This window comes from Diabrotica undecimpunctata, chromosome 1, assembly GCF_040954645.1.
Source record: "Diabrotica undecimpunctata isolate CICGRU chromosome 1, icDiaUnde3, whole genome shotgun sequence".
In the NCBI taxonomy this organism is placed as follows: Eukaryota; Metazoa; Arthropoda; class Insecta; order Coleoptera; family Chrysomelidae; genus Diabrotica; species Diabrotica undecimpunctata.
The window spans coordinates 159,912,282-159,926,757 of NC_092803.1; the positions used below are offsets into that span (position 1 = coordinate 159,912,282).

The 14,476-nt window shown below is 33.3% G+C and overlaps 1 protein-coding gene across 2 annotated transcripts in view; it reads right to left on the reverse strand.

Annotated features, from left to right (window-relative positions):
• Nucleotides 1-14,476, reverse strand: part of LOC140432437 (uncharacterized) — a 390,948-nt gene that overhangs the window by 193,496 nt on the left and 182,976 nt on the right. For both annotated transcript variants that reach the window (XM_072520340.1, XM_072520341.1), the window contains exon 4: nucleotides 7,506-7,641. In XM_072520340.1, the coding sequence (XP_072376441.1) occupies nucleotides 7,506-7,641 (136 nt within the window). The remainder of the gene's footprint in view (nucleotides 1-7,505; nucleotides 7,642-14,476) is intronic.

Here is a 14,476-nt window from a genome sequence, read left to right on the forward strand (position 1 = left end):
GCACATAAAAAGCAATAAAAATCAGCTAAGTCAAAAAAATTTTCAACCAAATTTTTTTTGTTGGCCTGTGTAGTCTTTCGAATCTTCTGGCGTTTATTTCCAATTCCGAGATAAAATTACCACGGCAAATAATAATAAAATAAATTAGAAATGTTTATTTAACAGATATAACTAACAATAACACATTGTAATTGGTAAATATAAGTCCAGATTTTTTTATAGTCATTATGTGTACATTTATTTATATATACGAAAAGGGATAAAGAAAACTTTTAAGAATGTAAATATTAGTCCAATTATTTTCGTATTAATAAATCAGTCGCACTCCACTGCCTTGTAGTAATTTGTGGACTAAGCCAAAGCATTTAGGATGGATACGTGTTTGTTAAGTCTGCCCTCCGTATCCGGATAAAGAGAATTAACTGAATGGCTCGGTACTTTTCGCGGCTATTACGTCATTATTGATCAAATAAACGATGCAGTTTACGGAACAGCTACAAATTAAAGGACGCATTCAAAGGTCCGGACACGGCGAAGGGACCGGAAACGCTTTGAAAGAAGATTGGAATTGTTTGTAACAGTCAAGACGTTTTGACAAGTTCAGTTTGTTTCTGCTTTATTTTCACAAAATAGAAACTTTTCTGGAAACAAGTTTAAAAATTAGTTGTCTTTATAGAGTTGTATGGTAACTTTTATTCAATATCTCGTTCGAAATAAAATATTATAAAATACAATCTTTAACGTTTTGGATTGGAAGCTGGTTTTAAAATAAAATATTTTAGTTACCAACGTTGTATTTGTTACATATGAAACATAAAAAAGGTCGTCAGAACTATTTTGTACAGGAAATATGAAATGCATGAAAAATGCCTTTATTAAAAAAAAATTAATTTAATATCAGAATTTCGTGATTATTATTAACAGTTTAATTAGTTATTTTACTTACACGATATTAATGCTTAGGCTATGGCTCCACAAGCGACAGATTGTCGCTAGCAGTAGCAGTAAAATGTAGCTTGAGAAATAAAAACAACAGCAGTGATACTGAGTGGCTCCACGCGCTGTAGATTGTCACTTCGTTTCGAGACCGGGACGCGTCGTCAAGGTCGTGTCGCGTTCGAATAGATCCGGACCTATTTTTTAGCAGTAATTTGCAGCGCGTTTGTGGCTCCATTAGCAGTAATTTGTCGCTTGTAGCGGTAATTGCCATTTAATCGGATATTTTAGTTCTTGTTTGTTTATTTCTTTGTGTTTGTTAAGTTGTTTCTTTGTTTTTATAAATTACTTTAAAGTTCTTTCATACAATTTTGTGTCTCAAATCATAACAAAAAATTATTAGTTCTAAGAAAGAAATAAATCCCATATTTTCTTTATCGGTATTCTAGATAACAAAAATCAAGATAGATCAATCTAGATAACAATCATTTTCAATCCCAATTAACCGTATCAAACTGTACTTTATAATAGGTGCCATTATTAAACAAGAAAAAGTTGAATAAAGAGAATAAACAGTTTTTATTGATTTCCCGAAAATCTATTTTTTGGATTTCCTTCTTCATACTGGTGATTCATTTCTATATAAGTAGTTGTCTAATCATGTCATATTAATAAAATTTTAATAAGTATTGTTTATAGTAAAATTTTATTATCCTTCAGTACTGATGTTTCGTTTTCGATAGCTTGACGTGATTCATAAATAAAAGAATGCAACAAAGCAGATTTAATGTCGCATTATTATTGTAACATAAAAAAGCAAGTTAGATATTGGAAAAGGAAGATTCATTACATCAACCCAATATGATACATGAATATAATCGACACATGGGAGCCGTCGATCTACTTGATAATTCAGTAGCTAATTACAGAATACGCAGAGGTAAGAAGTGGTGGCGGCCCTTTTTTATTATAATGAAAGTTAAATAGTTAAATATTTTGTTTTTTTTTTATTTTTAGGTAGATACATGTATAGGATTATAAAATACATAACTTGAAATCTTACTTTAAGGTAGGTATTTGCTAATTTTTCTTCTGGGCTTAGGCTATCACGCATTGATGTATCCTGTTTTCGTATGAAATCTTCTATTTCACATCATAAAAAATTAAAAGAAGACACTGACATTCTGTAATATTCAAAAAACTTGTCAGGATATTCTTTTAATTTGTTGTGTAAAAGAAACAATTTTCCCTCTGTCTGTCTAGGCACTAGAACAGAGTGAATCCACCATTTCCGTTGTTTTTTAACCCTATGTCGACGGCACAATGCCAATATTAAAGCAACTTTTTGTTGAAATGATAGATTATCCATACTATATTATTGTATTATCTGTGTGAATTAATTTTACTTATTTATTTATTTATTTTATCTGCTATATACACGGACATTATATAAAGGGACTGATTATATACCACTGATTGTAGCTGCGTCATATTACCGCTCATGGAGCCAGTACAAGACCAAAATGTGGCGATATGCGCGCTGTAAACTGTCGCTCGTGGAGCCATGGTTTTACGGCTTTTCTGCCGCCGTAATTTTACTGCTACTGCTAGCGACAAACTGTCGCTCGTGGAGCCATAGCCTTATACGCTATTGTTACTGTTATAAATTTCAATTAAATACAACACAGGCAACGTGTTCCAATAAGCTGCCTAGAGCAGCGTCGAAAAGACAGTGATTGGTCTAACCCACCGCATTAGATGTTTTACATCAAAACCAATTAAAAAGGCATAAAAGCCTTATGCTCTCTTTGTACAGCCAATTTTTGGCTTAGGCCCTTAAGGCAGGTCTATTTGGGAGACCAATACGCGATTTTCTGAGCATCGAGGTCATGTGCGGCAAGCATGGGCTCGGTGGCCAGATCGATCGGGTACTCAGCCGGCGAGGAGAACAAATTAACTTTTGCCAAATCGGCGGCTGAGTGTCCGAACACACACATTTCCCTGTACGGAGGGACACCAACTACGATTGGTGCCTCTCCGTGCAGGGGCACACACTCTTTAGGGACATCAGGTCCAAAGTAATGCTCATGCCAAATTAAATTCAGTAAAGTAACTAGCGAGAAAAGCTCTTAGCTACCCCTTAATTTCAGGTGGCCTAACCACAACAATGTCGATACGGAGGGTTTTTTCATTACCCAAATAGCCCGACGTAAAGTTCATAAGCCTTCGCTGCGTATGTCAGACGTAGTGAAGGGGTGGAGGAAAAACCTGGGGGTCAGATAGGTACCGATCCAGAATGATTAGCTCTTCTGGAGCGAGACCGGTTTGATCTTCGGACATGTGGATCCCACTGACTAGCAGTGGTATACACATGTCACAAGGGGTTGGGTTGAACGCCTCGCGTGTGTATGTGTGTCAAAACCAATGCATACTTATGACGATTTTACTATTCTTATTATTACTTCTTATGGGACGTATTTATTAGGTTTTAGTTTATCATCTTCTCGACTTCGTGATGTTCCTACTAAGTTGTTTAGAGACCTATAGCATGAACACGTCACACGTCACGGAAAAGGCCTCCTCGAAGGCAGTATTGGATGTAATTTGTAATTAAAATTGTGCTGTTTTCAAATATGTACTTGTACAATCAAAAGAAAGCAATTTTAAACGTTTTAGATTGTTTGTAATATAAAAGTTTAAATTAAGCGTTTATTAGACGTTTTTAAAATCCTCACATTTCTTGTTAAAACTCAAAACCAAAATTTTATGCCATATGTTATGAAGATTAGGACCCAACAATGAAAATTCCATAGTAACCAGTAATAAAAGTAATAAATTTTATTAATCTCATGACAATCATTAAAAACGGCAAAAACCGCACAAAATTTATTTATTAAATACTTTTATAAAAACTGACCATTTCGGACAAAATACAAATACTGCATATAAAACTGCACCATTCATCATTAAAGGCATTTTAAATTTTGTCGATATGACACTCTGATCAAAAGATATCGAATTTTTACGGTCGGGTTAAACAAATATTTAAAATTGATTTCGCGCGAGTAACTGACATTCAAAATCGTTGGTAGTTTTAAGGGTCTTTTCTGAGAGAACGCTTTGTATTACACAAAAAGTGCTAATAATAATTTTTGTTCAAAATTATCTTTTAGGTTCAATTTTTATTTGGAAAATTTTTTCTACGGCATACAGATTCTTGATAAATCAATTTTTCCATTTCCACCCTACGAGGGTCGATTAAGGGGAAAGCTGAAGGGTTAAATTGTTAAACTTTTTTGCATCTTTTTTGTGGTCATAAAATTAACATTTTTAGAAAAATTCAGCTTGCTTGGATAATTTTTAGAGGTTTAGTCAGAGACATTTCCCAAATCTCAAATGAGACTGTAATACCCGGGATAGCGAGAGGTGAAGTTGTCAAGACGTTAAATAGGACGAAGAATAATAAGGCAGTAGGACCTGATGAAATAGCTGTGGACGTTTGAAGAGCTCTAGGAAGGAAGGGGTTGATATTTTGTGGCAAATCTTGAGTAGGATATATAAATATGAGGAAGATAATGTGTCCAATGCTTAGAGAGCGATTGTGATGGTATCATTATATAAAGGTACAAGAGACATTCAGGACTGTAAGAACTATGGAGAGATAAAGTTAATGTCGCACACAATGAAAGTTTGTAAGAGAACTATAAAGCGAAGGTAAAGGAGAAAGACATTGCTAGGAGGAGAACAGTTTCCGTTTATGCCAGGAAGGAGGACAACGGATGCCTTAAGATAGTTAATAGAGAAATACAGCGAGAAGAAAAGAGAGCTACATTTAATATTTATAGATCTTCAGAAGGCATACGGAACAGTTCCTAGACAAGAGCTATGGAAATGTATGGAAGAGAAATGGGTTCCTGAGAAGTATGTAAGGCTCGTGAAAGATATGTATAAGGAAGCGTACACGAAAGTAAGGTCTGATGTCGGAATGGCCGAAAGTTTTCCAGTGACGGTTGGTTTGCATCAAGACTTCTCATTGAGTCCTTACTTGTTTAATCTTGTTATGGATGTACTGATAGAGAAAGTAAGGGATGGAAGGACCAAGGCCTCCTTGGTCAATGCTCTTTGCTAATGATATCGTGTTAGTAGAGAAGAACAAATAAATGTTAAAGAAGAAGTTGAAGAAAGGCTATTGAAGAGAAAGGATTATATGTGGTTGAGAGAAAGGGGAATGATTGAAGACATAAAATTGCTTGGAGCAAATCTAAGACAAGTAGGAAAATTTAAACACCTTGGGTCCCTCATAATGGAAAATTAAATAATAGATCGAGAAATTGCCCTCAGGATACCGGCTGGTATAATTGAAACCGAATGAGCGCGTTACTTTGTGATTAAAAAATCGAGAAGGGCTGAAAGGAAAGATATACAAGAATGTGGTGAGCCGTGTAAGGCGGTGAAGTGTGATCGGTGAAGAAGATCCAGCAAATGAAGATAGGGGTAGCTGAAATGAAAATGTTACAGTGAATGTTGGGTGAGATTAAAAGGGACAGGATCAGAAATCTGATCGAGGAAAGAGCCGGAGTGACTACAATCTCAAAAAGATTCAACAAAGTCTGCAATGGTTTAGTCATATCAGACGTAGGGATGAAAACTATGTGAGATGAGGGATAGAGCCGTTAGAAGTTGATGGAAGAAGAGATAGAAGGAATAGCGACCCATGAAAAGGGAAAAGCTGCGGGAGAAGAAGAAGAACGGAATAATTATGTATTTATAAGTACCTCGGAGGGATACAACACTGTCCCTTTTTTTCAATTTGGACATTAAAATCACCACTTTATTAGGGCTGCAGTCAAAAGGTTGGCCGTGATATTAGAGAAACACTCTTTTGACTTTTTGTCGAGCTTTCGAAATGATTTTATTCCTTTTTCAAGACATAGTCGTTGAGATTATTTAAAATAAACTTTGACACTCAACATTAAAAACACAAATATAAAATATAATAATGGACAATACATTCTAAAAATTTTGGTCAGGATAGTAAAACTTAGTTTATTTCAGGACATATTTTTGATATATATACCTCGGAGGGATACAACACTATGTCCCTTTTTTTTAATTTTGACATTTTTACACATTAGTAATCAACTTTATCAATTTATTTAAAGGAACAGAGCAGTAGGTCCTAAACCCTTTGCTAGTTGAGATAGTGACCTTTGAAGGAATACCAAGTACATTTTCACTTAGACAAATAGAACACCATGTGGACTTAATGTTATATTCCTCTACGCATGTGAATTACCGCCGCACATAGTGTTACATATCTCTATGATGATAGGTAGACTGTTAGTGATCTATTAATAGTAAGTTTGCCATTTATGGTGTGTTTACAGTTGTTTGTTACTAATAATAAGAATATTATACCATAATTCTGGTGGAAGAAATATTCTTGAACTTGTTGAAAATCAGTAACCGAAATGTTTATGATAAAAATAATCCAATAAAATAGAGTTGCTATATAACTATACTAGTAAAGTACACACAAGTACTCACAATCCAATGTTATTATTGTTTGATATGGTAATACTTTACTTACACTAACAACTTTCCTAATTAAAAAAAACACAGCTATAAGGATTCGAAATATCTAAGAAAAACAAACTACAAACTTCTATGTATAACGATCAAAGTAAATCTTTGGTAAATATCTGTAACGAAATTAATACTAAAATAATACAACTATTTTAAATAATATACAAATCGTAAAAAAACTATTTCTATTTTCCTTTTATACCTAGTTTATACATTTTACAGACAGGTTTCTTATCGACTAATTACAAAAAGCAGTAATTTTAGATGTCCAACCTTCAAAATATTCTTTCAACCAAATACTGACAAATGAATCACATACTTGGATTTAATTAGTTGACAACAAAACATATAGAAAGCATTAGACGATATTAGTAAGTAATTGGTCAAGTAAATAACCAATTACCTGCTGTAAGTTGACTCATTTAAATGAAATAGGTGGATCATTTAATGAATCATTATCACTTAAAAGTTTCTACTAAAGGATCACACCCACATGGAGGCGGACACTGCCCATGCGCTGATAGAGCGAAAGAGATAAAAACTTAAAATTAGAATTAAATAGTAATTAAAATTACTATTTTATCGCCCTGGAACTGGCAGCAGTTATCAGTTAGCCAGACAAATCTTAATGAAATATACTGTACATAATATAGAACTAGAATATTTTAAAAATTTTAGGTCTTTGTATGATGGTAAAACATAAAAAGAGAGACATTTACAAACAAAAAGTTTTTCTGTCAAACTATGTTTAGCTGCAAGTAAAACAAAACAGCATGGAAACTCTGTTTTTGAATAGTAATTTTCATGATGAAAACTAAGAGATTAACCTTATTAGGTTTCGAAGGCGACACCTTACATTGCCAAAAGATATGCAACTGGTATCACAAAGTTCAATACCTATATCACAACAAAAGCTCAAAAGATGTGTTGCATCTCTTGAAGTCATTGCTTGTGGTTATATAAATAGCTTTTTTATAACTTACATATGATCTCCATCCTGGCTTCACTTTGTGCAGAAGCAAAAGAAGGGGCTTCTGCTGATACCTCACAACGGAACACGCCGCTTGTCCTCCAGCTAACCGGATGCAGTACTACTTTTTTCTTATCGGATTTGGACATCTAAAAATAAAAAATAAATAATAGTGACATTTAGTAAAAGCAAACCAGACTGCAAATTTAAGTACTCACATACATATTCATAATAATTATGCTAAATATAAGACTAATGCTAAAAAAAACTGGTCTTTCTCTTTAACCTTTATCCAATATTTCTATATAAAGATCTCTCAAATTTTTCTGTCTTTTCTGTCAAAGTTATTCACTGTTTGCCCGCCACTGTTTGTACGTCGTCTGCCCATTTCTTTTAAGAATACCTTGTGCTTCTGTTACTAGTTATTAAATAAGTAAATCTTAATTAGTACGTAGGCATATATTTTCATTGCTTTAGATTCCATTGTGTACAGCTGCAAAAATCACTTTTTTTTCTATATGTTCTTGAAGAAACAAAAAACGTTTTTCAAATAATTGTATTTTAAAAGCCAAAATTTATTCAATTTAAAATTTACAGAGAGAAAAGTTTTTTTTTTTTGACTGACACAGGTACAATTTTATTACATTACATTACAAGAATATACAGTAACATTACAATTAATAAAGAAATACATTAAATATTGGTACAATTATTAATTATCAAATTCTAAACTACGTTTCTTCTTCTAAATATTCTGGTAAAGCTTGGTTTCATAGAGGAAATTAGTAAGGTTTTGGAATTGATCTGGCGAACTGAGAATATTTTGTAGGTTTTGACTCAAAAGATTATTTTTTCTTTCGTTGTTAAAGTGGGGACAGTCTACGAGAACATGTTTAACAGATAGAATATTACCACAGTGTGTGCATGTAGGTGGATCTTGGGAAGTCATTAAATGTTTATGAGTTAGTCTTGTATGGCCGATTCTAAGTCGGCGAATTAAGATTTTGTTTTTTCGTGTCATAGAAGGAAACTCAAGCTTTTTAACGCTGGGATGGATGTCACGAAGCTTGAAAGGGATTTTATTCCAGTGATCTTGCCAAGACATTTGGATGATATTTTTAAAATGCGACTGTAAATCTGTATGAAGTTGTATGTTTTCAGTCTCCATATTAGAAGACGAGGCTTGTTTTGCAAAGAGGTCGGCTAGTTCGTTACCTGGGATTCCTACATGAAAAGGAATCCAGATCATGGTTATGGATACTCCCATTGAGATTAAACTATCTAAAGAGTTTTGAATAGCTTGAACCAAAGGATGTACCGTGTACATACTTTTGAGAGAATAGATAGACGCTAAAGAGTCTGTACATATTGCTACTTTTTTATATTTTGGAGATAATAAGTTTGTAGCTTGGAGAATAGAGAATAATTCAGCAGTATGTATGCAGCAGAAGAGCGGAAGATTACAAGATGTGATTAAATCGGTGTTTGAAGTTACAGCACATCCAACAGCTGTAGGACTCTTAGATGCATCTGTGTATACAATTTGGTCAAATCTGTTGTTAGCAATTAATTCTTTAAAGGTTTGCCTTAGCAATTGTGGATTTGTCTGATGCTTATCATAATTAGTTAACGAGAGATTAAAATCTGCTATCGATTTATTCCAGGAAGGTTTAGGTGATATTAATATTGAAGTTGTGACTGAAAGATCGATATTATTCAGATGTGGTGAGAGATACTGTGGCATAGACTGAAGTTTAATAGGAGAAGGAGACTTTAAAAGTTCATTACTTAATAATTTATAAGCTGGGTTTTTGGTATTAGCTGAGATTCGAGACGAATATTTTAAAAGGAGTTGCCGGTGACGTAGCCAGAGGGGAAGTTCATTAGCTTATCTGTATAAACTCTCTGCAGGGCTCGACCTAAAGGCTCCAAGGCATATTCGGAGTGCAGTGTTGTGTACAGAATTAAGAAGTTTTAAATCTGATGGGCTAGCTGACATATAAATAAAACTGCAGTAGTCTATTTTAGAACGAATAAGACATCTATAAATCTCAGGCAAGGGGTCTTCGTCTGCACCCCAATGATGATTAGACAGAGTTTTTAATAAGTTAAGATTTGTCGTGCACTTAGTTTTGAGATCTTTTAAATGGCATTTCCAAGTAAGTTTACTGTCGAATGTGAGTCCTAAAATCCGCATACTCTTTACTGTAGGTAGACAAGTACCATTTATGGTATTTTAGGAATTATAGTACTGGCTGTCCTGCGAGAAAACTTAATGATTTTTGTCTTTTCAACAGAAAAGTTAAATCCACTTACTGAAGTCCATTCAAGCAATTGGTCAGTGGTATTCTGAAGTAGTTTGCAAGTGGCAACAGTGTCTTTGCCTCGGCAGAAAATTATTAAATCATCTGCGTAGAGTGCAAACTTGACCGGAAGCTCAATTTTATTACAAATATCGTTTAGCGTTTATCGAGTGAAAAGTTTAGCATTCGAATAAGGTATAAAAAAATTTTCAGCTAAAAATATTAAAAACTGTCTATGTTTACCTGCAGTTTGCGGTAGGCAAAATATTGCCGGTTTATCTGAATTCAAAAATTCGAAACTTTTCTTATAGTTTATGCCCTAGGCTCGCGACTGAATGAAGACATTAAAAAAAAAATCATAGATTTGAAATAAAATTCAATGAATTTTCGTCTCATATTTTTTAGTCTTTTTCCGATTCTCAACGTTTTAAAACATTTTTTTTGGTATTAAACAAGAACGGGTCCACCAATTGTAAATTCCTTTGTTTTTACTATTTTCGTAATTATTAAGAAACAATATTATAAAGATAAACTGTGCAGTTTTAGCAAAATCGGTTAATTAGTTCTCGAGAAATCGTGCCTACGCCATGGGAAAACAAAGTTTCGAAAGAAGGGCGTTTAAAGTTTTTACACTGCGAAGTCCGTAAATGAGCAAAGCGCACCTACGTGTTTACCGACTGGGCGGTATTCAAATTTCTAGAACTTAGGCAAGATTGCTCGAATTTATTTCAAATTTGGTGTAAATAGTTTTAAAGTACTATACTTTTATATGGATCATAAAATTAAAATTCTTCTTCTTCTTTTTTCTCTTTATAAGCAATTCTGCTTGTTTATTGGCGGATTAATTAGTAATCAATTATTAGACCTCTATGGAAGGTTGTCACTACATCTTTTGCGCGGTCGTCCGATACTTCTTCTGTCGATTAGTGACTTATATCTTACTATTTTGACGGCACAGGTCTCCCCCATTCTGCTTATGTGGTTAATCCATATTTTTTTTTTATTTAGCGTCCATTCATTGATACAATGTACGTTATATTTTCTTCTAATATCTTCACTTCTCTTTCGACCTCTCAGCGTATTTTTTGTAATTCTTCTTACTACTGTTATCTCGGCCGTTTTCAGTAGCCTCTGTGTTGTGGCTGTGTCGAGTCTTGTTTCTGAGGCATTTGTCATTATTGGTCTTACACTAGCTTTATAAATTCTTGACGTCATCTCAGTGTTAATATGTCTGTTTCGCCATATAGTGGTATTAAGACATCCTGACAGTCTATTTATTTTTTGTACATAATCTCTTACTTCTTTGTTCAGGTCTTCATAGCTAAACAGTGTAATTCCAAGGAATTTTATTTCCATAACTTGTTTAGTACTGATGCCGTCAATTTCTATTTTACAATGTAAAACATATTGTTTTAGTTTTCAATCAATAATGCGTCGTCCTCGTAACAGAGTATTTTTACTTCTTGGTTTCTCGTTCTAAATTCTCGTCCTTTGTTAACGGTTTTGATAATTAAATCCATGATTATGTAGCATGCAGAAAATTCCTTAAACCATTTAATATTTAAGGTATGAAAATTTTCTAGTACGTCCCTGGCCTGAGTATGAATATTCTCCAATTCTCATGTCTAAATTGTGATTAAAAAAATAATTCCAAATTCCAGTTATAACTGACGAAAATATGATTTCATTAATTTGTACGTGTTAGTTTTAAACTGGAAATGTTTCAAGGTTATTTTGCGATATTGTTTGAAAGGTCTGACGAGAATTTTGGGTTTGCGGGGAAGGAAAACGGTAGGAGCCGGTAAGCCGGTACACACAGATCGAGAGTCGAATGAATTCAAGTTTAGGTTTGGAAGATGGCCCATTGAAGACAGACGTTTTAGTTAGTCGGTAAACAAACCGACAAAATTTGTTGAAAATAGTGAAATATACTCTATGTAATATGTCAAATTGGGAAGAGTAATCACTATTTCTGTTTCTAAGTATATAAGAGATTTGTGTCGTCTGCAGCAATTTTGATGTTCCAGTTTCCTGTTTTTTTTTAAGAAGCCCAGTCTGAAGTTTGTATCTAGTACCACCCATTTCAATCCTCAATGTCGTAAGCAGCCGTTTCGGGATTACTTTTTTACAGTTTGGAGATGCAGTTTTTTACGTGGCAGAGAGTATAGCATAAGTTCAGGTCCTACCCCCAGGAATCTAAAGTGAATGTGTAATCTAGTGAAACTCAGGTAACTTTTTTCTGTTTGAACTTTCAAAGTAAAAATAGACATTTTAATAATAATTGCTTTCATTAAGATTAAAGAATTTGTAATAATTAAAAATATATGTCTTAGGGCGTGGTTGGCTGTCATTTTAATTTGCTTTGTTTTAAGATTTTATGTTGACATATGACAGCTAGCTTTATAGCTCTATACATAGTTTATCTAAAAAGATATCTTAATTTGTAATAATTTTTTTCTGCCACAGTTTATAGTCCAGTATTGTTAGTAAGTTTTGTAGCATCTCCCGAGTTTGTAAATGGATAATGACATGTAAGTTTTCTTTGTTATTTTTGGTATAAATCTTTGTAACTATTTATATCGTATATATTTTGTGCCATTTAATATCTGTAACTGTTTGTAGTGAGACAGTAATAAATGTTTAGTTTTTTTCCTTAGCCAATTTATTTATTTTAGAAAAGTCTCATAACCGCTTTTGTGTTTCTTTTTTAGGAAGGAAGAGCCTTTTTCCCTCATCCAACAGAAGGATCCTTTGAAGCAGCGTCTATTTTAAATAGCTAGAGGTCCTTCTTGTTGTTTTTTTATGTAAATACCTATTTGTTTTATTTTTTGTAGTTGCCTCAATCCAATCACCCTGTTTCATTCACTTATTTACGACCCAGTTACTCCAAATAAATCCTGAGTGCAGTTGGCGTAAGTTTCGATTTATTTTGCTTACCCTATCTCTGCCCCAATAATTTCTGCCACCAATTTTCAACCCCCATATGTAATACCCTATGTGGTAGGCAAAATATTTCGTTACAATTAAATTGAAGAGCATAGGGCTCAATATAAGTTGTTCATCTATTCTAACTTCCATTTTGTTATTTTAGTAGATGTTTTCGATAGTTTTTGGAATATTAAGGGGAACTTTTCTAATTTACAGAAGAATGGATTACATCTTTGAGTCCTACTCTGCCAAATGCTTTCTGTAAGTCAATCAGACACAGAAATGCTGGTCTATTATATTCTAGTAATTTCTCAGTAATTTGTTTTTTAACGAATACTTCATCTGTACACGATCTTCCGCTACGAAAACCTTGTTTTTCGTCTGCTAAACTTATCATCTGATTCATTAGTTATTGTAAAATTTTAGTTGTAAGTTTTAGGGTAGTATTTAACAAGTTTACACCTCTGTAGTTTTTTCTCTTTTTTTAACGCCTTTTTTGAATAGTTGTAAAATTGTTTAAAAATGTAAAAAATTAACAAAGTGCGATTTAAAAGTCTGCTCCTAATATAATAAGCTGCAGCGACGGAGCGTTATATCAGTCTGTATTAAGTGGAAGTCTACGTAAAATTGCAACATTTTAAACTTAAAGTAAGTGTGACGAAAACAAGTGAAGTTTCTTGTAAAGACGTCGAAAAATATGCTTTTGAAATATCAAACGATTTCAGTATGGAAATTATTTCTGTCCAAAATAAAGTATTACATATTTTTCAGATAAACATCTTAAAACATGCTCTGGCTTTGCAGCTCAAAGCCAGAGCATCTGATACCAAATGTTGGTCTTTTATATCTAAAGACAAATATCCATGTTTAAAATAACTAGCTCTTCAGTTAACAGAAATATTAGGGTCAATATACTTGTTCAGAAATGTTAAATCAAAATATTGCACTTGGCTACCGCACGAACAACTCATATCGTGTTTAAGGTTGGCTCTCGGTAATTACGTACTGTCTTACGAAAAGTTTTTGGATGATATGCAGTGTTATGCGACAACATCGAAATTAAATTATTTACTGATTTAAAAACATTATTAGGTGCATTAATCATATTTTGTATTTGTTAGCTTTTATAGTAAAAGCATTTTCATAAATCTACATATTTTACTATTTGGGCTCCAGCAGTGTTGTAGTGAAATAATATAAGTTAAATAATACCAATTATTTTTAAATTACCCTTTATCGTTCGCCTAAGGTATTGAACGATAATTACCAAAACCAGCGATAACACCAAGGTTAAAAAACGAACATTGTTCTACATGTAATATGGTGCAGAAATGTCTTAATGCGCTATATAAAGACTAAATCGCATGTCACCGGGTAGGTACGTGGAAAATGGCCTACCATTTACCCCCCAATAACTCAATTTTTCACTGATTACTGTCGTTTGCTCAATTGCGTTACGTAAAACAAATCATCTCGATAAACTCTGATATATCGTTGCTATTAATGTGGAAACGCGCTCATATTTTCAACGATCAATAAAAAATGAGATGGTCCGATATTATATATCGTCATTTGATGTTGAATTTTCGGGGTCAGTTCTTGCCTAACAATTAATATTATACTATCAGATGTGTAATGTTCACATTTGTTAAATAAAAGCTGAATGATGTATAGTTGAAAACATATAATTTCCATCACGTGATAAATAATTACAATTATTTAAGTCAGTAGCGTTTCTCATATATTTATTACA